The sequence below is a fragment of the Myodes glareolus genome, chromosome 5, assembly GCF_982192425.1.
Source record: "Myodes glareolus chromosome 5, mMyoGla1.1, whole genome shotgun sequence".
NCBI lineage: Eukaryota > Metazoa > Chordata > Mammalia > Rodentia > Cricetidae > Myodes > Myodes glareolus.
Genome location: NC_142030.1, coordinates 104,448,781 through 104,472,377, shown reverse-complemented (window position 1 = coordinate 104,472,377; position 23,597 = coordinate 104,448,781). Strand labels below are relative to the sequence as shown.

The window sequence follows — 23,597 nt, the reverse complement described above, 5'->3', positions numbered from 1 at the left end:
TCTGAGCCAGCTGGCAGGGATTCCTACCTCCCCCAGGCACTCTTACCAGGCCTCAGCCAGCTCTAGGTTGGCCGTTCTGTGGGCCCTGCCCAACATGACCTCCAGAAGGCTCTCAGACACTGACACCTCAGTCTGTCTGGCCAGGCAACAAGGTCATCTACCACATGGACTGGAGCCTTTGGCTAGTGCCTAGTGGCCAGGCCAGCCCCAGTCAGCTTGGAGTCCCTTTTCTCAGGTCACCTGTCTCCAATACTGGAGACCCACTGAGTAGACGAGGAGACTGCGTCCTGCAGCCACATGGAAACATGTGCTTAAGGAAAGGGATGCTGGTTTCTCTTCGGCCTCCTGGGATTCCAGGTGGTGGGAATAGAGGGCAGCATCTTCAGGAAAGGATTCAGGCAGGGCCAGATCACATCCATTGTATCGCTTTTGTCATCGCGGAGACAAAAGCAGCTAAGGAAAGGAAGGGCGGCTTTGGTTCACAGTTTGAGAGTGCAGTTCTTTGTGGTAGGGCAGGCACAGCATCAGGAGCTTGAGGGAGCTGTGTGTTGCACCTACATCCTATCGTGGTGGGAAGGCATGGCAGCGGGAGCATGGGGCAGTCGCTCACACAACATCCGCAGTTAGGAGGCAGAAAGAGGTGAACACTGGTGCTCAGCTCATGTTCTTTTTATTTTGCCCCAGTCCATGGGGTGGTGCTGCTCACGGTCAAGGTGTCTCCTCCCACCTCTGTTAACTCAATATGGAAACTCCCGCACAGGCATGCCCAGAAGTTTATCTCCTAAGTGAGTCTAGATCCCATCAAGTTAACAGTGAACTTTGACTCTCACACCCAGGCTGTAAAAGGAACAACGGGCTGTGTTCCCGCCTGGATCCTGGCTAGCTTACCCCTGAAATAATTACACACAAATTGTATTCTTTTAAACACCGCCTGGCCCATTACCTCCAGCCTCTTATTGGCTAACTCTCACATCTTGACTCAACCCATTTCTAATAATCTGTATCTCACCACGAGGTCGTGGCTTACTGGGAAAGATTCAGCATGTCTGACCTGGCAACTTCATGGTAGGCGGCTCTCTGCTTCTGCTTTTTTCCTCCCAGAACTCAGTTCTGTCTTCCCCGCCTACCTATGTTCTGACCTATCAGGCCAGGCAGTTTTCTTTATTAATTAACCAATGAAAGCAACAGGTAGATAGAAGACTCAACTACATCACCAGTCAAAGCTGGGAAGATCCTTCTCAGACCTGGAGCGAACATTCACGACTGGCTGGTGGAAGATCAGCCTCTGGAATGACGGAACAGACACCACACTCTGTGGCAGTTCCAAAATAGAAATGTACAGGGATTTCTTCCTGCCAGGCTCACTGAGATTCTGAATGAAGATTCAGAAGCATTCAGGAGTTGCTCACCTCTTGGGTTCCTAGAAGGACCAACGCCTCGTCCTTGGTTGTGTAGATGGACTTGCTGGCCCGTGGGACCCTATCTGTATTAGTTTTCTTGTCACCCTGACAAAGCACCTGGCTTAAACAACCCAAGAAAGGAGTGATTTATTTTACTTATTGTTTCTGGAGTTCAGTCTACAGTCATTGGCCCTACTGAGTTGAGGCCTGTGATGAGGCAGAAGGTCATGGTAGTAAGATGTTCAGAAGGATACCGTTTGTCTCATGGTGAATGGGAGGCAGAGCACAAGAGAGGGCCTAAGTACTGTGTAAACCCTTCACAGACTGCCTCCTAGTGATCTACGCCCTTCAACTAAGCCCAACTCAAAAACTTTCCAGAACCTCCCAGGACAGCGCCGTCTGCTGGGGACCAGCTGATTAGCACAAGAGCCAATAGGAGCATTTCTATTCATATCAAGACACTCAGGTCTGGTATGGGGCTCAGTTGATGGTCTAACATGCATGAATCCCTAGGCCCCATCTGCAACCAGTCATGGCATGGCACTAGCTATGATGAATTTTAATTGTTAACTTGATCAAGCTCAACTCACCTGAGAAGAGAATCTCAATGAGGGCATGTCTACACTGCATTGGTCTGTGGGGGACTATCTTAATGAGTTAATAGAATGGAAAGACCCAGCTCACTGTGGGTAGCACCATTCCCTAGGCAGTGCACCCAAACTGTATAAAAGTGGAGAAATTGAGCTGAGAACAAGCAAGAAAGGAAGCAAGCATGCAATCAATCATTTCTCTCTGCTCTTGATGTGGATATAATATTACTAAATGCTTCCTGCCATTCTGATTTAACCCAGAAGTGTGATACAGTAAGCCCTTTCTCCCTTAAGTTACTTTTGGTTAGAATATTATATCATAGCAACAGAAATGAACTAGGACAGTGGGACAATTTAATCTCAGGACTCAGTAGATGGAGGTAGAAGGATCAGGAATTCAAGGCCAGCCTGAGATATATATATATATATATATATATATATATATATATATATATATATATATATATATATATATATATATATATATGACTGTCGTGGGATACTTGAAACCCAGAGAGGAGAGAGAGAGGGGTTGGAAGGAGGCAATGTTCAAGCATCAGTCCAACCATGCTGTGTCCTCATGACATCATTATCCCTTGCCAGTACAGTTTCCATAGTAACCTGCCCCACCATAAAGACTCTGTCCTTACTTCACATCAGAAGCAGCTGGAAGCATGTCCAGTACACAGACCTGTGGGTTTTGGATTCTAACTCAGCCACTGAAAAGTCAGACCCAGAAGACTGCATCTCATAAACTCCCCGGAGATGCAGCTCTGTGAGAATCAGGACTTTGGAGAATCCGCTCAGTCTTCCAGTCTTCCCTGGTATGCCCTGGACTGCGGGTTCAGAGTACCCCAGCTTCCAGCACCCAGCAACAAAGGCAGCCAATGACCTAGCTTCCAAATACTGTTGTGCAACAAGCGGAGGGTCCCCAAGAGCAGAAGCTTATCTGGCGGCCTACAGTTGGAGTCCCCAGACCCACCGTGGGCCTAGCATAGCAAAGGCACACAATATGTGGGCTATGAACTAGTAGATGGACCAATGGTGGCACAGCCTCCTCTACCTGTAAACTCGGCCTTGACATCTCTGCAACTTCTCAGTTCCGTGTCTTCATCCGGGCCTTCCACATTCTCTGATATGGTGTTTGTGGGGAAACCCAAGGCATCTGATTCCATCCCTACTGTACAGTGAAGCAGAAGCCATGAAATAGAGGGGAGAATGGTTAACTGAGTCGACACAGCCAGGAAACAGAGGCAAGATGTGTCTGCCTAGCTCACCATTTGGTGCCGGTTCATAGTCTCCAACGCCCTGACCTGTCTCGAGGCATTGGTTAGCCCCAGTCAGGCTCAGGGGCCAGTATGAAGAGGCACAAGGAGGTGTGTGTGTGTGTGTGTGTGTGTGTGTGTGTGTACACAAGGGATAGGCCTGGCCAAGATGAATAGGGTCAGCAGAGGGTACAAAGGTCTGGGGAGGTAAGAAAGTAAGTCATATGTTGTGTGTTTCTGCCCTGTTAGCAGCACCACCACCTAGTGGGCCTGGAAGAGGCTTCGAAGGTGGGGTAAAGGACAGGGCAGGCTACATACAGCCCAGGACAAGGATGACAGAAATCTAGAAGACAGTGACCTTAGGAAGTATTTTACTTGGATAGCATTGTATTTGTTTTGTTATATATGGCCTCAATCTTGCTGTGTCGTTGAGGATGATCTAGAACCGTTAATCCTCCTGCCTCCTCCCTACTGGGATCATAGGCATGTGCTACCATACCTACTTTTTGTGATACTGAGGACCAAACCCAGGGTCTTGTGCATGCTGGGTAAGTGCTCTACCAGCTGAGTGACACATCCGGCCCTGGAGTTACGAGTTGACTAGGAGAGGTTCTCCATAGGCTCACATGTTAATCACTTGACCTCCAGTGGGTGGCGCTATTTTTGAAAGATTCTGGAAACTAATCGGAGCCAGGAGCTGAAGAAATATCTTAGGCATAGCACTTGCCCAGTGCATGCAAGACCGTGGTTTTCATCCATATCCCAACCCTGGAAAGGTGGAGTTCAAGGAGTCAGTGCATAATGGGAACTGGGCTTAAAGGGTGGTGATGGTGGGCAGCCTTGGTCGATGCTGCATCCCAACCCAGTGCTGGGCTCTTCTCTGCAGGCTGTGAAGGGCTGTGGGACAACATGAGCTGCTGGCCCTCCTCAGCACCGGCGCGGACGGTGGAAGTGCAGTGTCCGAAGTTCCTCCAGATGCTCACGGGCAGAAATGGTAACCATGCAGCTTGACGGGCCCTGGCCAGAGGTTGCAATGGCTCCTGAATGAGAATGCAGGGGTCTCTGAGCACAACCAGTGGGGGAACCAAGAAGGGAGGTCTCTGGAGACTGGAACTGTTGCATGGCTGTGCTGTGTGAGAGCACAGTTTTCAGGGTCACAGGGAAGGAACCGGGAGACAAGGTCTCTAGGGAAGTGTGAAGGTCGAGACCAGTGAGATGGCTCAGCATGCTACAGGGGATTGCTGCCAAGTCTGCTGATCTGAGCTTGCTCTCCACGGCCCACGTAGTGGAAGAAGAGAACTGACTCCCACAAGTTGTTTTCTAGCCTCCGTAAGGGGTCCAAAAAAGTAATCTAATAAAAGAGGAAGAGTAGGAGGAAAAGCAGGAGGGAAGAGGAGGAAGAGGAGGCAGCAGCCTTGGCCCCAGTTTAGAAACGCTCTCCCCTTCTTCCATGTTTCCGCTTCCTCGGTGACCAGCTTCAGGTACCCCACAGTGCGGCCTCTGGAGCAGCTGCCTCTAAAACACTCACTTTCTGTGCCCATTGTCCTGGGCCTTGCTGCTATCCGGAGGCATCCCTGGGTGCCCTGGCTTCCGGGAGGGTGCCTTACCTGAGTACATCTGCAGTCTGTGATGGTTACAGGCACTTGCTGCCACGCCCAGCTTACATGGGTGCTGGGGATCCAAACCTGGGTGCTCATGCTTGCAGAGCAAGCTCTTTCCCCACCTGACCCCTTCCCAGCCCCGGAAGACATTTTAAATATATTCCTTTATTTCTTCTCCCTCTCTTCTCCTCCACATCTCAAATTTTCTTCACCAAGCTCCAATCCTCCACTCTAGCCCCCCATCCCCGTCACGCTCACACCTTCAATCTTACCAACGGTCTTTCCTCCTGCCTGGACCCCTCACGTCAGGCATTTGGGTCCATGAAGCTTAGGACTCAGGCCGTTCTTGCCTCCGTGGTTGGCTTGGAGCAATGTGCTGACCCTAACATCCAGATATCCAGGGCTGGCCAGGTTCCTGTTGAAAAGAACTTCTGTCTACCAACCGTCTCCTCAAAGCCTTCTCTGAGCCAGCACATCTATCCTTCTGCAGCGTGGCTAGGAGAAACCACTGCCTGCGGCCCCAGGGTGACCAGAGGCTTGCCTGCTCACACCGCTCCCCAGTTAACTGCTTGAACTTCTGCCCACCTCATTAACGAGAAGACTTCTGAATGATCAGTTTTCCTCGCTGCAGCTTCACCTACCACCACATGGTGTCACTGTGGGGCCGCAGGTTTACATTGAGGCCCTGCCTTGTAGGTGCTGGCCTGGTTCCTGGGTTGGTGGGAGGATCAGCTCGTTCCCTGGACTCATACCTAGCCTCAGGGGGTTGGCTGGCCCAAGAGCACAGGTCAGGACCTGTCTGAGCCTGCAGTTCACCAAGAACTGGATCTGATTAGACATTTGCCCTCTGGTCCTCCAGAGAAGAAGGTTCCCTGTAGTGTGTCCCCAACTCCAGAGAGACATGGACACCAGTCAGTGTTCAGGACAACTTCTTTTTGAACATGGGAAGCACGTTCTAGAATTATTTCCTAAGTAGTTTTTTGCCACAACAGTCTCCATACTGGCCTAGACAGGCATCTGAGTGGCTGGGAAAACTGCAGGCCGCTTTCTGCCTCGGATAGTTCTCGTGCCAGGCTTAGAACTTCCTTTGAATGTCTCAGCGTCCTTGAGACATTCCTTTGATTTGTTCTCCTTTGAAAACAGTACTGGCATTTTCAAAGTTCCTTGTTTAAGATGTATTTAGCAGGACATGATCCCTCAGGCCTGTAATCCCAGCCTTCTCTGAGGCTGAGGCAAGATTCCAAGTTTGAGGCTTTTCTGAGCAACTCAGTGAGACTCTGTCTCAAAATAAAGAGTAAAAGAAGGGGCTGGGGAGACGGCTCAGTTGGTAAAGCGCTTGCCGCACAAGCATGAGGACCTAATCCCTACCAATCAGGGAAAAACTTGGCACAGAGAGGCACGCCTGTGCCCTCGTGCTGAAGAGGCAGTGGCAGTAAGATCTGGAGCTGACTGGCCAGTCAGCTTAGAATACTAGGCCAGACTAGGTTCAGTGAGAAACCTTTTCTCAAAAAAATAAGGCAAAGAGTGGACAAGGAAGATACTTTATGTCAGTATCTGACCGCTGAGTACACACACACACACACACACACACACACACACACACACACACAATGTTTCTGGGTGGGATTAGGTGCTGGTACAGTCTTTAGGCAGGATCCCGGGGAGAATCAAATGACGCTTTAGATAGGTTCTGCCCTGAACTGCGATGCATGCACACACAGACATGCAAACTGTAGCTTTCAGGGCTCTTAGGAAGGAATCCCTGTCCTTGTTAGGGATGAACCCCAGAGTAAGTGAGTGGAGAGAGCCGGTGGAGAGAGCCCATCCTTTTGCTGTCCATCGGCACCACATAGACTTGTCAAAGGTTCAGGAGCCAATCCGAGTCACAGTCAGATATCTTGGGAATGCTACTGGGTCCCTGAGGATATAGGGCCTTAGACAGGCAGGCTGTGCTGGGTTGGGCCCATAGAGAGCCGCCATGTCAGCCTGTGCCGACAGCCTCCGGCTCTGAAGCTGCGTTTCTATCCAGTCAGTGGACATTTGACTGCCATTCTTTCCCATCCCACAGTGGCTCCCCGACTTCATTTCAAAACGTTCTCACCCCTCCATTGAACGCTAAGACTACATCCTGCTCCTGCCTGCCTCTCGTGGGAAGGCCGTTTCTGGCTGGCAGCAGCCTGGACATTTCTTTACGACACTCTGACTGTGGGGAGGGTGATGTGGGTAAAGCCTCATTAAGACCAAGAAACCACGCTGGGCAGGGAACTGTGATTCGGCTGATTCTAGGCCGCCGGTTGCAGCCTCCTGAACCTTGTAAGGGTGGAGATGTCTAGGGCCCTAAAGACATGGCATTCTGAGACTGGAAGCCACCGTGGAGCTATAGGAAGTGCTCCTGATGGGAGAGAGCTAGTGCTGGCATGCACTCCGGCTGTGCACTGCTTCCCAGTGCTCCTTCCCTGGGCTGTGGGATGAGAGCAGGATCCGTACAGAAAGAGTTTAGAACCGGACAGGTCTGAGAAAAGCTGTCAGTGTTTCTCCAGTTCAGTGGAACCTGTTGGGCCCAAACCACAAATGATGACCTAGGCCTTGGGGTCACTAAGAGAGAGCAAATCAGGCCCAGCAAGGGTTGTAAAGAGGCCACTAGACAGGACTCCCATCCATGGAATTGGTGATGTCACCCTCAGTCTGTGAAGGACACAGGTCCTTGGTGACTAGGATGAAAATTCAGGTGGTCATTCAGACCAGGAAGGGCAGCGTATCCTGGAACCTGCAGGACGCCTTCCTGGCCAGTGGCTCTGCCCTGACCAGTGGCTCCCTCCCGGTCAATGGTTCCTTTCCTTTGTCTTTGGATGCTGGCTTTGAAAAGTCAGGTGGAGGACAGGAAAGTGTCAGTGTTAGAATGTGTATCTAGCACGCAGGAGGTCCTGGTGAAATCTCTAGAGCATACATATGCCTATACACAAGCACACACATGTATTCCCCAGTGGGGAATTCTCCCTCCCTAGTGTACCCCATGCAGTAGGAAACTCAAACCCGTTCTCTATGAAAAGAGCTTGGCACAGGTCTGCCGACCTCACACCGTACTCTGCCTGTGAAGCAGGCCAGTGTGACGCCCAAGGACTCGGGGCCACACTCTTGGTTCTAGGAAGCCATTACCCAAGTGTTCAGAGGAGTCATTCTGCAGCGTGGTGCCAGGCAGGGATGGAGGACAGACAGTTTCAACTGTCTCAACAGGCAGCCTCAAATGCACGCAAAGGAATTCCTTCCACGAGGGGCAGTTGCCTGACAGGCTTTGCCTCGGTGGTGTCTGATGGTTTCCATCTGGTGAGACGAGCAGGATACAATGGGCAAGTGTGAAGACACAGAACCTTTAAAAAATGCACTTGTAATGCCAGTGTCAGCGTGCAGAGGCAGGGGAATCCCTGGGACTATCTAACCAGATGGATTCGTCTAATTGGCAAACTCCAAGCCCATAAGAGACTGTCTCAAAAAGCCCCGGTGGATGGCATCTGAGGAATGGGACGCAAGGTTGACCTCTGATCTCACAGAGACAGGGGGTAAGGGGGGAAGAGAGAAGGATGGGAGAACAGGGGAGGGAGGGGGAGAGAGAGATAGACAGAGAGAACTGTGGGAGCCCAAGGATTCATTGTAACAGAAGCTAAGTCCTCACTATCCACCCAGATGTCTCAGGACCCCTCTAATACATCAGTAGAACTGGGGTGTAATTAAGGGACCCGTACATGTTGTGAAGAGCAGACCCAACCCTAATTCTCCATTTACTCAGATAATGATGTGGGCAAGTTACGCCACCACTGCACGCCTCAATTTGCCCACCTGTAAAATGGTGGTAATAGTTTCATGTCACCAGAGACTGTACCGCATGGTGCCATGGCCTGATCCCCTCTACTCATCTGCGGTACACTTGTCACCCCCAGGGTCCCTCTTCAGGAACTGCACCCAGGATGGCTGGTCAGAAACTTTCCCCAGGCCTGACCTGGCCTGCGGCGTCGACATGAATGACTCCTCTAACGAGAAACGGGTAAGCCTGTCATGTGGCACCACCGGGCCACCGAGATGGGTGAATGCAGGATGAGGTCCTAGACAGGACGTGGAAGTCAGAGAGGATCTGGGGGTCAGGGTTATCAGCATGTGATAATCCTAGTTTATAGCGTGCGTGGATGGAGCCCAGAACTCTGTGCACTCTAGGCAAGCAGTGCTCAACCGGCTGAGTCCCATCTCTGCTTAAACTTTGTTGTTTTAGTTAAAACCCTTCTCTGTCCTCTGGCTGATGATGACATGTCCTCCTTGGCTTTTCCTCCTCCCTCCCTCCCTCCCTCCCTCCTTCCCTTCTTTTCTTTCTTCCTTTCTTCCCTCCTTCCTTCCTTCCCTCCCTCCCTCTCTCTCTCTCCCTTCTTCTTTCCTTCCTCCTTTCCTTCTCTCCTTCCTTCCTTCCCTCCCTCCCTCCCTCCTTCCTCTCTTCCTTCCTTCCTCTCTTCCTTCGTTCTTTTGTTCCTTCCTTCCATTCTTTCTTTTCCCGTCCCCTTCCTGGGCATGTGTTACTAGAGTATTGACAAATGTCAGTAGTGGCCTTAGACTGATAGAGAGATCAGGTATAGATGCCCCTTAAGTGTCTACAGTGTCTAGGGCACCTACTCAGAACAAAGATTGCCAGACTGTGGCCTTGGGCCATGAGCAGCTTTCGCAAATGAAGTTTTATTGGTACAGAGCCAAGTCCATTAGCACCGCAAGGCTGCTTTTGTGTGACAGGGACAGGGCTGAGTAGCTGCGGGAGACCTGTGACACCTTGACCCTAAACTATTTACTGTCTGTCTCTTCATAGGAAACACTTGCTGTCTGCTGAGTAGGACAGCAAACAGGTGGCATTGCCAGGCCCCAGGACAGAGAGCAGGGGTATTCCTGGAGTATTCCTGGACTCTGAGCCCTCTAGGGCCAAGGCACAGCTGCAGATGTTAAAAGCTGAGGGAACAAGGGTCACAGGAGAACTCCTGGGAATCAGGGTCATGCTGGGATCAGACCTCACATGTATGAAATCGGGGCTCAAGGTCACTTAGTACTGAATAGGACAAATTATTCTGCCAGGACACTTCACACAGTCAGCATGTGCCTTCTTGGGCTCCCATGAACTGGTGTAGGCATCACAAGACCAGATTGCCACCCTCAGTGGTTTGGGCCTCCCTGTGCCAAGTTTCAGGCTGAAGGAGAGAGCGTGGTGTGGTGGCTGAAGGAAAGAGTGTGGTGTAATGGTTAAGAGCTTGAACTCGGGAGCTAGGATTGCACACCAACAGGCTGACCCAAGAACTTGTCAAATTCCACAGATCTCTTTTTACTTAATTTTTTAAAGCAGTCTCAGACAGTCCGGGCTGGCCTCAATTTCCCTAAGTAGCCCAGAATGGCCTAAAACTCCTGTTCCTCCTCCGTCCTCTCCAGAGTACTGGAATTACAGGCTCGCTACCCTGTGCCTGATGTATGTGGTGCTAAGACGCAAACTCCGAGCTTTTAATCACTAAACCAGTCATTCTACTCCCCTCTCCAGCCCCCCAAACTGCTGCCAGTCACAACATTCCACACCCAGGCTGGCCTCAAACTCCTTATGGAGCTGAGGTGACTGGGAACATCTGATCCTCCTGCTTCCGTTGTGTTGGGTGGCAGGCATGCACACCATGCCCAGTTTATATGGCTGGAACTCAGCCATGTCCCAGCCCTGCAGGATTCTTGGGTGTCCCAGACTTTAGGGGTCATTAATCTAAAGGCAGCTCATCATCCCTCTTAGTTCTCGTCACCCTGAGAGGTGGCCTTTGACTTCAGGGACAGTTGCTGAAGGAAGGAGACTCCACCCCACACAGTTGGCCTCACATGGAGAGTCATCTGATGCCAAAATGTCCCTGTTTATTCTGAGTGGAAATCTACATGCAAGCTTCCTGCACTAGGCCTTACACAGGGAGTCTTGTATTTTATCTTGTCAATAATTCTGATATGTTCCCCCTAAACTGTCAACACTCAACCGCCCCCCACGCTTGGCTTTTTCTGTGCACTTCGGGTGAGGCGACCGATCGCTGTCTTCCCAAAGCATCCAGATTCGTTAAGGTACCTCCTAAAATAACACGCTTGTACTCATGACTTCCCAGTGACATGGCCACCTGTTCAGCGCATTCTATTAGTGAAAGAGAAAATAAGCCCATTTTTATTTTTGGAGGCTAACTCCGAGTTCCTACCATCTGACCCTGCTGACTCATGCTGAGGAGTGGAAGGCTGGGGGAAGTACCACATGCTGAGGGGCTTCTGAATGCCAAGCACTGTAGACACAGCCCATCCAGTAGCTTCTTCCCGTTTTCAACAAGCCTGCAGGGGAAAACATGTGATTCCTGCTTTGAAGATAAAGAATCTAAAGCTCAAAGAAGTTGAGTCATTCGCTCACGGGCTGGCCTTCTTGGGTTTGGAAGCTTGGCTTGATTCCTTCCTGTCTACCGTGTGATGCTACGGAACGTGGGCCGTTCCCATCCCAAGCCCTAAGCTGCTAAGTCAGGAAGGCTCCCTGCACAGTTCTGGTGCCTTAAAGCTGCAACTCCCTTTTCATCCGCTTACTAATCAGCACTCACCAACTGTAGAAAATGCCAGCACTGACAAAGATGAAAGGAACTTACAGCTCTGCTCAGAACCAGGAGACCGAGGTCTTGCTGGCACGTTGACATATCTCCTTACCACGTGACACGTCTCCCTACCATTTTTTAAAAGAAATTTTTATTACATTTTTTTTGTTTGTGTTATGGGGGCGGGGTTGGCACCTGTACCCTGGCTCAGAGGACCAGCGGGCACTGCTGCATTCCGTTCTCTCCTTCTATTATGAGGAACTGAGCACTGAACTCACACCATGGCTTGTCTGAACGTGTCTTCCCTCAATGATCAACCCTACCAGCTCACCACAAGGTTGTTTTTAATGAAGATAAGAAATTGAAGCCCACAGATTGGCTGATACCTTTTTCCCCCCAAGACAAGGTCTTGTGTCCCATAGGCTAGCCTCAAACTCACTATGTTACACAGCTCCATAAATTTTTAAAAAGTAATTATCAGATCTAATCACAGGATATATAAGTACAGGTCCCAGGCAAGACCCCTCAGAACATGATATTCAATTTAAAAACAAAAATGTTTTGCCCAGATAGTGAATTCCAGTGGCTTACTTTATTCCTGTTCCATCAGGGTTTCATGGAGTCAAACATGGCTTTAATCTCTCTGTGTGGCCAGGAAGAACCTGAACTTTTGATCCCTCAACCTCTACCTGCTTGTTTACCCTCACACCCACTTTCTGAAGTGCAGGGGATGGAAGCCAGGGCTTCTCGCATACTAGACAAGCAGTCTGCAAACTGAGCTCCAGCCCCAGTTACCCAATCACAATAATCACAAAAATTTCCGTCTATCATAATTCAACCCTTCTGTCTATATATCTGAAATCACACAGTGCTCCAAGTCTGTCTCCTGTCTTTGTGTGCACCGTGACCAGGCCCTGACTTCTTTAAAATCTCACTGGAAGCATCAATTTAATCCCGGAAAAACATTAAAGATATGTAGGTCAGCCAGGCTGTGGTGGCGCACACCTTTAATCCCAGCGCTCGGGAGGCAGAGGCAGGTGGATGTCAGTGAGTTTGAGGCCAGCCTGGTCTACAAGAGCTAGTTCCAGGACAGGCACTAAAGCTACAGAGAAACCCTGTCTAAAAAAACCAAACAAAAAGATACATAGGTTAAGATAGCATACTAGACTATGCTACTGTTGGGCGCCGGAAGCTTCCATCCCAGTAGGTCTGTAATAAACACCTTTACAGACCAACACAATGGAGAAAAAGGCTTCTTCCAGGCTTGTTGTACACACACACACACACACACACACACACACTCGCACACACTATGTAACCTTAAAAATGTCTAAATATTTTTTCAAGGATTTTTGTGCCTCGGGGTCCTAATGGCACTGGTTCTGGGGAACTCTGTATACCCAAATCTGAAGATACTCAAATCTCTTACATAAAATTACATAATATCCACATGTCACTTATGCACACCCTTCCGTGTACTTGAAGTCACAATGCTGAACATAGCATGCGTGCTCTGGAACAGTGGTACTGGAGTCTCTAGGGAATGAGAACAAGGACCAGTGTCGGCACATGATTGGGACACAAGCACCTTTGTTTTTTTATTTTGGGGTTTGTTTATTCCAGGTCAGGGGCATGTGTCATGGCACATGTGTGGAGGTCAGAGGACAACTTACAACCTGGTTCTCTCCTCCCACCACGGGGGTCCCAAGGGTAGAATTCAGAGTGTCAACCTTGGTGACAAATACCCTTTTCTGCTAAGCCACCTCATCGGCCCAGAAATAGCTCCGTGTCCCCAATATTTTAAAGTTGTGGTTCATTGAATATATAGACACAGAACCTGTGACTGTGGAGGGCTGACTCAGTTTCTTAGGATTAACTCCTAGAGAGTTGGTCAGAGTTGGTAGAGTGCTTGTCTAGCATGCAGGAAGCCCTGGCTTCCATCCCTGGCACTGTGAAAGCCTGGCAGGGTGGCACACACCACTTGGGAGGCAGCATTAAGAAATCTAGTAGTTCAAGGTCACCATCAACTACAGAGACCCTGTCACAAGATAGAAGGGAGGCCAGAAGAAGCGCCCACCTCAAAGGCCCTCAGTACGTATCTCTACATTCTTTTCTTGAAATTGAACCAGTTTTCATTCCTACTGTACCCTCACCTTTGTAGAGTATTATTAATTTTAAAATCTCTGAAGTTGGTTGTTAATATTACCACTATTTTAATGTCCATTTCCTCGACCCACCTTGACTATGTACCTAGGCCTAAATGCAGGTCTTACCTCTTTTTAGTTCAATATCCCTTTCTACTGCAATATTTCTGCGTCAGTGTGAAGAGGCGGTGACCGAGTACATGTCACGCCACTGATAGTGTAGGGCATAGGTCGAGGCGACGCTCCTCTGCGTCTTCCTTATAGCGCTGTCTAGCAAAGTGCTCCTTTTTGCCATTTGGAGATATTTTATTTTTTATTTATGTGTATTGTACATATATGTGCATATGTGTAGGTGCCCTTGGAGGTCAGATGAGTGTGTCTGTTCTCCAGGAACTGGAATTAGTTACAGGTGGTTGTGAGCTGCTTGGCGTAGATATGGGAACCAAACTTGGGCCTTCTAAAGAGAAGCAAGCTCTTGAGTGTTGAGTCACTGCTTCAGCCTCTGGATGTCTCATTTAAAACACTGAGCATCAACAAACCTCACCGTTTTAATGAATGAAGTGAATGAAATGGTGAAGGGTGTGGAGAGAGGTGAAAAATAGGCAAGGAATGCAGAGCAGGCTGTAGAGGGACAGTGGGAAGAGGAGCTTTATTTGAAATGGCAAGGCATTGAATACGATTACAACTTTCCTCCAGACAACACCTTCATCTAGAAGACTAATCGATTTTAGGTGGTTCTAGAAAAAAGAAAAGAAAAGACTAATAACTGGACTACAAAAGCTAGCTGCCTTCAGGGCTACTTAAAAGGATTTGGAGCTAGGTGTGGTGGCTCACGCCTTTAATCCCAGCCCTAGGGAGGCAGAGGCAAGGGGTATCTCTGAGTTAGAGGCTAGCCTTGTCTACAGAGTGAGTTTCAGGACAGCCATGACTACACAGAGAAACCTTGCCTTTAAAAACAATAACATGACCAAGATTCTGGTGGGGACTGATACCACACACCTTCCATGCATGTACTTAGAAGAATCAGGAGTTCAAGTTAGATGGTTTTCAAAGCCAGCCTGGAATATGAGAGACCCTTTCTCAGAACAAAACAAGAGCTGGAGGTGTAGTTAAGTTGAAAGAACACTTGCCTTGCATGCATGGAGCTCAGGGTTTGGTTCCCAGCACCATATAAACCAGGCATGGCAGCACACACCACCTGTGATCCAAACGCTTTGGAAGTGGAGGCGGGAGGAGCCAGAGTTCAAGGCCATCCATGGCCACTTAGAAAGTTTGAGGCCAGCCTGAGATACATAATACCCTTTCTCAAAACAAAAAGCAAAACTCTGCCATACACTGGGCAGTGGTGGTGCACACTTTTAATCCCAGCACTTGGGAGGCAGAGGCAGGCAGATCTCTGTGAGTTCGAGGCCAGCCTGGTCTACAAGAGCTAGTGCCAGGATAGACACCAAAGCTACAGAGAGAAACCCTGTCTCAAAAAACAAATAAACAAAATTTTCTAGTATTTTGCATTGTTCCTCCAAAATTAGTGAGGAAGTAAAATCCAGTAAAGTTGCATTCATAGTGCTGGTAAAGGGACCTACCCACAGGCATCAGAATAGCAGTCAAGATTGTCAGGACCAATGCTGCCTCAAGCCAGTACCCTGGGACACAGAAGGGCTGACGATGGCCAGATGAGCAGGTAGGGCTCACCTGTGCCTCTCTCTGCAGCACGCATACCTGCTGAAGCTCAAGGTCATGTACACTGTAGGCTACAGCGCCTCCTTGGCCATGCTCCTGGTCGCCCTCAGCATCCTGTGCTCTTTCCGGTGAGTCCCCCAGCCCTCAAGTCTTCCTAACCCACTCAGGATGGAAAGAGGGAGGTCTGGGTGGGCTGCCTGGCCCTCTTGTGAAGCTTAGGACAGCTATAAATGTGGCTCAATACAAAATCAAAAACTTAAAATGTATTTTTATAACTCAAAAAAGCAGCGAATCTGTAGACGGCAATGTGCTGTTGCAATGTCATGCACAATGACGACATGTAAACATGTGTAAGTCCTCCGATCCAGAAGGCTGTAGTTGGAGCCCTGGATTTAATGTGTCCACCAAGACAATTCTTTGTTCAGTGCAGTCCAGAGAAGCTGAAAGGCTGGGCACTCCCTAGTTAAGTTTCCTTGAGGGTCGAGGGGTGTGGTTCAGTTGGTAGAGTGCCTGCCTAGCAAACGCAAGGCCCTGGATTCTATCCCCTGCTCTGGGATCAGCTGGCTCTGGCGACACATCCCTGTGGCCACCCCAGGTGGAGGTGGGAGGATCAGAAAGTCACAGTCATTCTTGACTACGTAGGTAATCGGAAGCCAGACCAAGGTGCATAAGATCCTATCTCAAAATGAGATAATGGCAGGGAGGACCAGCAACAAACTTCCAGCCCCTAGAGCACAGAAGAAAATCCAGGAACTGGGGGCAGTGGTTGGTCAGGCCCGAAGACAGGTTGCTGTTACAAAACTAGTGATTGTGTTATCTCTTCTGCTCTAGTCTATTCTATTTTGAGTCATGGCCTCATGGTCCCTACTAGCCTAGAACTTGAGATGACCCATCTGCCTCCACTGTCGAAGTGCTAGACTTACAGGCATGTACCACTATGCCTGGCTATCTTTTCCTTTGTGACTTTAGTACAGTACAGGGTGCACCGGGCACCTAGAGACCTATGTCCTCATGCAGGCTCTGTTACCATAGAGAGATAGGACTTGAGGGCTAGGGCGGTGCTTTGGTTTCCTCATGCCAGGGGAGGAGCAGGGCAGGTGGACCTGTCAGAACACCAGCCCCCCTCCATGGTCTCTCTGACAGGAGGCTGCACTGCACCCGCAACTACATCCACATGCACCTGTTCGTGTCCTTCATCCTGCGAGCCCTGTCCAACTTCATCAAGGATGCGGTACTCTTCCCTTCGGATGACGTCACCTACTGTGATGCCCGTAGGGTAATGTGCCTAAGTGTTCTAGGCTGACCTTGGAGAAGATCAAATCCCGTAGCTCAACGTCCTCCTTGCAAGCAAGCATCCATTAAGATTACACAGATGCTCCAGGGAAAAGGTGGTGTTTGGCAGGACATGGAGGTTCCAGAAGGTTCCACAAGGTTCTGCAGCCATGGAGACATGATGTCAGTCATGTGTATGGGGAATCGGTGGAGGCCTCCGTTAATTCCCAGTGCTCTGGAGTGGACCAGCCACCCTGGGAACTAGAACTGCGGTCAGACTTCTCTGGACTCCTGCCAACTACCAAAATGGCAAAGTCTGGAGGAAGCTGCCTGGTTAATGGAGGGGGAAAGTGCATTCATGCCTGAACATCTGCACACCCAGGCTTCTAGAAAAACATCATTTCCCTAAGTGATTTTCTTCCTCCCACTGTGCAGATGCCGCTTATGCCACTGCACTCACTCTATGTGTCACCTGGCAACCCTGACCGCTCATCACAAGCCGCTCACTGATGAAGACTCTTAGTGACCCAAAGTCTTGCCCTCTGTCTGTCCTGCCCGGATGTGGGCCTTCAACCTCAGGCTTTCATCTTAGGGTTGCAATATGGGCGCTGCACCTCCAAATTTCACATCCATATTCTGGGCAAGGAAGAAGGCTGCAGATTAAACACTATTTTCATTTTGAGAGATTTTGCTTTTTTATTTATCTCCCAGAGAGTACACGCACACACACATGTGCAAGCACACACATACACACACAAACACAAGGAAGAGGAAAAGTGGTTTTGTTAATTTTGACTCAGCACCCCACTCTCTCCCTAGGCGATAATGTCATCCTTGGAAAATGAAGGCGTTGGTCAGCACCGGGTGGTTTTCTCTGAAGGAATGCAAGGCTCAGGGCCAGTTCAAAAGTGGAATCTACTCCCTGATTCCTGGCAGGTCCTAGGTCATCCTCACTGGACCTGGGGACTTGCAGTCTCTAGAGAACACTGTGGGCCTGGTCTTCTGACCAAAGGAGGCTTCAGGAGACCCCTTGAGTGTGTTCATCCCTATGTGTGCACATGCTTGTGCATGAGTGTGTATACACATGCAGAGATATCAGTCAACTCAGATAATCTTCCTCAGACTTTGCCTCTTTTATTCTTTGGGACCAGATCCGTTACCAGCCCAGAGCTCCCCAAGCCCAGAGCTCTCCAAGTTTGTTAGGCTGGCTAGCCAGCGAGCCCTGGGATCTGCCTGTCTCCACCTCCCTGGTGCTGGGATTTCAAGCTTGTGCTATCTGCCTTTTAAAAATGTGGGTTCTGGGAATCAAACTCAGGTCCTCATGCTTGTGCAGCAAACCCTTCACCACTGAGCATCTCCAGAGCCCTGTGGAGACAGTTGTACCCCTCAGGTTTCACTCTAGACCTGCCTCCTACCATGCGGTGCTGTTTTCTTTGGGAGTAGTTGCCCAAGGGAGGCTCAGCCGCCCAGCCCCGGCTCATGTGCCTATCTCTTCCAGGTGGGTTGTAAGCTGGTCATGATCTTCTTCCAGTACTGCATCATGGCCAACTATGCGTGGCTGCTGGTGGAGGGCCTCTACCTTCACACGCTCCTCGCCATCTCCTTCTTCTCAGAAAGGAAATGCCTGCAGGCCTTTGTGCTCCTCGGATGGGGTATGTCTGTCCATGGTGTTGTGCGTGTGTGGTTTTCAGGAAAGGATGCTAGACTGAGAGTCGGGAGGATTCAGTTTCTAGTTGCAGCTCCATCCATCCACCCATCAATCTGTTCACTAAACCATCCACCATTTATCCACCCACACATCTACACACCCACCTACCCACTCATGTATCTATCCACCCATCCACACACCCACCCACCATCCACAGACCCATCCATCCATCCATCCATCCATCCATCCATCCATCCATTCATGCATTCCCTGCCTGCTCATCCATTCATCCCCCTATCTACCCAACCACCAACCCATTTATCCTCTCCTCCATCTGTTCACCCATCCATCCAACCTGTAGAGTATATGCAGAAAGAAACTGGGCATTTAGTGTCTGGTCCCAGATCCACATTGAACTAACTTGGGTAATCTTTGGCAAGTTGCCGGATGGTTAACCCTCTGACCTCGGGGTTTGTTTTTGCCTTTCAAATGTGAAATAAGAGCTGTAATTTAGCTTCAATTGAATGCTGAGCATCCTGAGCTTTTTCCAATTTTATTCCGCCCAGCACTGGTCTTCCACAGATAATTCATGCTTGTGTCCTCTTTATGTCTGAGCTCAGGAGACACGGCTCAGACAGACTTCAGCAGAAAGGGAACAGGCCGGCTCACATAACTGACAAATACAGAGATCCCCAGCTTCACACCAAGCCGAATACAGGCGTTTAATGTTTTTCTTTCTCTCTTTACACTGCCATTTGTAACAGTGACTTTATTCACACTGTTTTCCATGTTACCCCAGGAGCTTTGTGGGCTACCTGGTTCTCACTACCAGGCTCCCATAACACAAAGACAAGGGACCTCTGGGAGCACACACACACACACAGTCCCACCATTCTCTGAACTGCTCTGCACTTCATTCTGGTTGAGTCACATGACTCTCACCCATGTGACTGAGATGACCACAAGGGTCTGAGAGGATTGAGTGCACCGATGGTCATCAGCCACTCAAACCACCTGGTTTCCGAAGGACATTAAGGATTTTGTTTCTAGGAAAGAGAACATGACAGCGTGCCAGTTGTGCAGAGGCCCCCACCACATATTTTCCTCCTCTCCTTTCTGGCCAAGGGAAATAACTCCCATTTCTTGAACACTGACTGTATTCCAGGTGGTGGCTCAGTGCTTTACACTGGCCACTTAATCAATTCACGAACCTCCAGAAGTTGTTCAGCGACTTAAGCTCAGAGATGGGATGCATATGCTCAGCTCACAAGGGTGGATTCAGGGTTACCCGACAGTAACAAACATCCACCCATCCACTCTGTCACTGTGTGCCAATATCCATCTGTCTGTCCATCCAGCTACCTACTTATTAATATAGTATATACCCCCCACCCATACATACACACATACACCTATCCACATAGTCACTCACACATCCATGCACCTCTCCATACATCTGTCTAGCCATCCATCTGTCTAGCCATCCATTTGTCCGTCCGTCCACCTACCTATGTACCCATTCATTATTTTGATTTATCATACAGTAAGTAACCTCAAGGTTCTAGGTTGAATAAGGCTCCTGGGAGTGGTTCCCAGTTTCATTTGGTTTCTGCCTGGCACCTTTACCTATGAAGTATCCCTGCAAGGGAGGCCCTCTTCTGGTATTTCTGCTTATCTAAATCTCTACAGGCTAGAGTCTCTTCTCTCCATCAGACCAGCAGGAAGGCTGGCAAAACACACTGTGCCCTCCTGCTTCAGAACTTTGGCCTGTTTAGCACATGACCCTTGACCAGCAGAGGCTTGTAGGACCATGCAGGTGTCTGCATAGGCAAGAAATCCCACGGGGACCAGGGACTTGCCTTTGACTGCCCCTGATTTAGAAGGCAGCTCACAGAGCTCCATAGTTCTAATCTGTAATTGAGAAATCTGTAAGATCAGGACCATGATTGACTCAACATTAAGCCATTCTTTAAGCTCAGAACTCACAAAAATACAGGGATTAAGGCTGGGGGTGTGCTTCAATTTGGTAGAACATTTGTCTTCTGTTCATGAATTGGCCTGGTTGGTGGTGTACACCTGTAATCCCAGGATCGCAAATACGAGGCCACTCTCTTAACCACACGGTGAGTTCAAGGACAGTCTGAGCTACAGGAGATGCTGTCTCCATTTATACTTACTAAAACAACATAAAGATTACTGACACCAGATTGCCAACCCCATCTCCCCCAGGACTTCAGCCAAGTAAGAGATGTAACAACGTTTGGGATTGGGCCAGGGTCTCCTGCGTACTACACAAATGCTCTACCACGGGGCCATACTCCCCAGCCCCACTCTTCAGTTCTGCTGATGGTTCCTCCTAATGTTTATCTTCATGTTTCTCCTTCCCTGGGAGGAGGGGCACTCGAGAGGGGCATGCGTGTGCATCCGGGAGGACAACCCAGGCATCATGTCTTAGAATCCATTCGCCAGGAAGATGGGTGCTGAACTTTCCAAGTGCTGGGTGAACTGGTGCTCAGACTCCAGGACTCTGCCTGTCCCCACCTCCCCAGTGCTGGGATTACAAGTGTGCTTCACCTCCCCTCCACCTCCCCAGTGCTGGGATTACAAACATGCTTCACCTCCCCTCCACCTCCCCAGTGCTGGGATTACAAGTGTGCTTCACCTCACACAACTGTTTTTCAAGTTCTGGGAGTTGAACTCAGGCCCCAATGCTTGCAAGACAAACATCTTATCAACTGAACCAACTCCCCAGCCCCCATTCTAAATAACATACTGCTCTTTCTTGATCTGTCCATCTGAGGTATCATTTTTGCCTTCTGATGGAAGATAAAGATACAAACGCCTCATTCACACGTATATTCCTAGTTTTCACAGCTGTGGCTCAAGCCCACATACTCATTTACATCTTCAGTGTGTACATTATCAGAACTGAGAAAATGCTGTTGAGTGCTGAGCCAGGTGGCATGCAATTATTTTGTTTCCTATTTATTTAACATTTTTTTTCCTGGAGTCATATTTTATCTGTACATTATCATTGTTTGATACAGATGTGACTTACCCATTGGGCTTAGGCAGAGTCAGGGTCCTGTGAGTGACTCAGAGTTTACAGAGAGAATCATGTTCCCCAACCACTAGCTGCATTTGGCTTTCCCTGGTGCCTTTAAATATTTTATTTTATAATTACATGTATGTACCTGTGTGTGTGTGTGTGTGTGTGTGTGTGAGAGAGAGAGAGAGAGAGAGAGAGAGAGAGAGAGAGAGAGAACAGTACCTGTGGAGGCCAGAGGAGGGCATCAGATCCCCTGGAGGAGGACTTGCAGGCAGTTGTGAGCCGACCAACTGGGTGCTGGGAGCTGGACTCCCTAAAAGAGCAGTGAGAACTCTTAACCACTAAGTCATCTCTCCAGCTCCTCTCCCTCCTTCGTGTACTTCATTAATAAGTGTCTCTCCCTCATCTGACTCTTCTGCTTGTCTAAATCTCCATGTGCTAGGGTCTTGTTTCTCCATTAGACCAGAAGGGAGACAGCCAGTTAAATTATTTTTACTAATTCTTCCTCTGAAAAAGCTTGCGTCTTATTTTCCAAATCATTAAATACAAAGGAAATCTCTAAGCTCTTACATGTTTTGTCAACTTGAATTTTGTGTGTATTTGTGTGTAGTGTGTGTGTTTGAGTGTGTATATGTCTTGTGTGTGTGTAGTGTGTATGTCTGGTGTGTGCAGTGTATGTCTGTTTGTGTGTATGTTTGGTGTGTGTATGTTGTGTGTGTGTGTGTGTGTCTGAGTCTGTATATGTCTTATGTCTGTGTGTAGTGTATATGTGTATATATAGATCTGGTATGTGCAGTGTGTGTGTTTGTGTGTATGTCTGGTGTGTGTGTGCGTGTGTGTGTGCATGTGTGTGTGTCTGGTGTATATAGTGGGTGTGTATATGTCTGGTGTGTGTGTGTCACAAGGATGTACTATGATACAGCTTCCCTCCCCTGCCCTCCCCTGCCCTCCTCTGCCCTATTCTATTACCCTTTATTCTACAGGTGCAGGTCTCCATTTCTTTTTCTTGCAGTTTTTGCTTTGAGATAGGAACTCACTATCTAGCTCAAGTTGACCTTGAACATACAGTCCTCCTGCCTCAGTCTCCTCAGGGCTACAATTATAGGACAGTCGTCCTTCTTTCCCTCCCTCCCTCCCTCCCTCCTTCCCTCCCTCCCTCCCTCCCTCTCTCCCTCCCTCCCTCTTTCTTTCTTTCATTTAGTGTTAATGTATGTAATGTGTGTGTGATGAATCTGTGTGTTGTGACATGTGTATGGAGAGACAGAGGGCAACTAGCAGGAGTTGATCCCCTCCTCCACCATATAGGTCCCTAGGGTGCAACTCTGAGTCATCTGACAGACCACGTCCTTGGTTTTGGAGACCTTCCCTTCTGCCCCAGCTTCACTCTCTGCAGAGGCTCTGTCGTCACCGGTACAGCCTCCCTTGTTCTAAGTTCCCGCTCCGCCTCCTGCGGTTCTGTTGGCTACTTCTGCTTTCCGGGCATTTCTTGCCTTTATCTTCCAACTCTTCTACTGAATGTTTATCTTGGAAATCGTATATTTGTTTCTCTGCCCTCTTTCTTGTCCTCTGGATGCTCCCAATAGGCAGCATCCTGTATCTCTTGTAGATGTTATCTTTCCTGTCTCCCTGTGATCTCCCTGGGGTTGTTTTTGTTCAGGTTCCTTCTGCTCCCTGTCTGGTCTGTTTCCTCTCAATTCCTTTTCTCTGGTTGTTTTGTTTCCAGCTTTTGCTGTAATCTGATGTCTGTGACCTTGGCTCTCTGTTCATAGATAGGAATGACTTAGTCCAGTGTTGACAGAAAGCTCCATTTCCCCCAGGGGACGAAAAAGTTGCATTTATTTGTTAATCATGTACAGGGGTGTGTGTGTGTGTGTTGTGCATGTACATACACATGTCACAGTATACATGTAGAGGTGAGAGAACAGTTTTCAGGAGTCAGTTCCTGAGTCCAGGGATCAAACTTAGATCAAACTACCCAATAAGCCATCTCAGCAGCCCTGTTTCTCGGCCTTTGTCTAGGGTCATTCAGTTTATTCAGAAAAGCATCCTTTAATGCCCTTGGTTGGGGTCAGGGGAGCAGAGTGAGGTAGAGATTTGTCTACTAGAGATCTAAAAATGGAGTAGTCTGGGTGCTTGATCTCTCTCCATCCATTGTGTAGATCAGCAAACCTGTTAGAATCACTGCATGAGCCGCGGTGGAAAACCTAAGCAAGCTGGGCACAGCGGTGCACTCCTGGAGCCTCAGCCACTTGTGAGGCTGCAGCAGGAGGATGGCTTCAGTCTAGGCGTTGGAGGCCACTAGACAGTACAGTGAAACCTCATCTCTTAAAACAGTAAGGG

General features: G+C 49.0%; 1 protein-coding gene across 4 annotated transcripts in view; it reads left to right on the top strand.

Annotated features, from left to right (window-relative positions):
* Nucleotides 1–23,597, top strand: part of Sctr (secretin receptor) — a 53,302-nt gene that overhangs the window by 19,541 nt on the left and 10,164 nt on the right. For 3 of the 4 annotated variants that reach the window (XM_085688347.2, XM_085688346.2, XM_048443807.3), the window contains exons 3-7: nucleotides 4,142–4,249; nucleotides 8,792–8,895; nucleotides 15,319–15,416; nucleotides 16,432–16,564; nucleotides 18,059–18,212. In XM_085688347.2, coding sequence (XP_085544473.1) covers nucleotides 4,142–4,249; nucleotides 8,792–8,895; nucleotides 15,319–15,416; nucleotides 16,432–16,564; nucleotides 18,059–18,212 — 597 coding nt within the window. The remainder of the gene's footprint in view (nucleotides 1–4,141; nucleotides 4,250–8,791; nucleotides 8,896–15,318; nucleotides 15,417–16,431; nucleotides 16,565–18,058; nucleotides 18,213–23,597) is intronic. The other variant, XM_085688348.2, reaches the window with a different exon arrangement.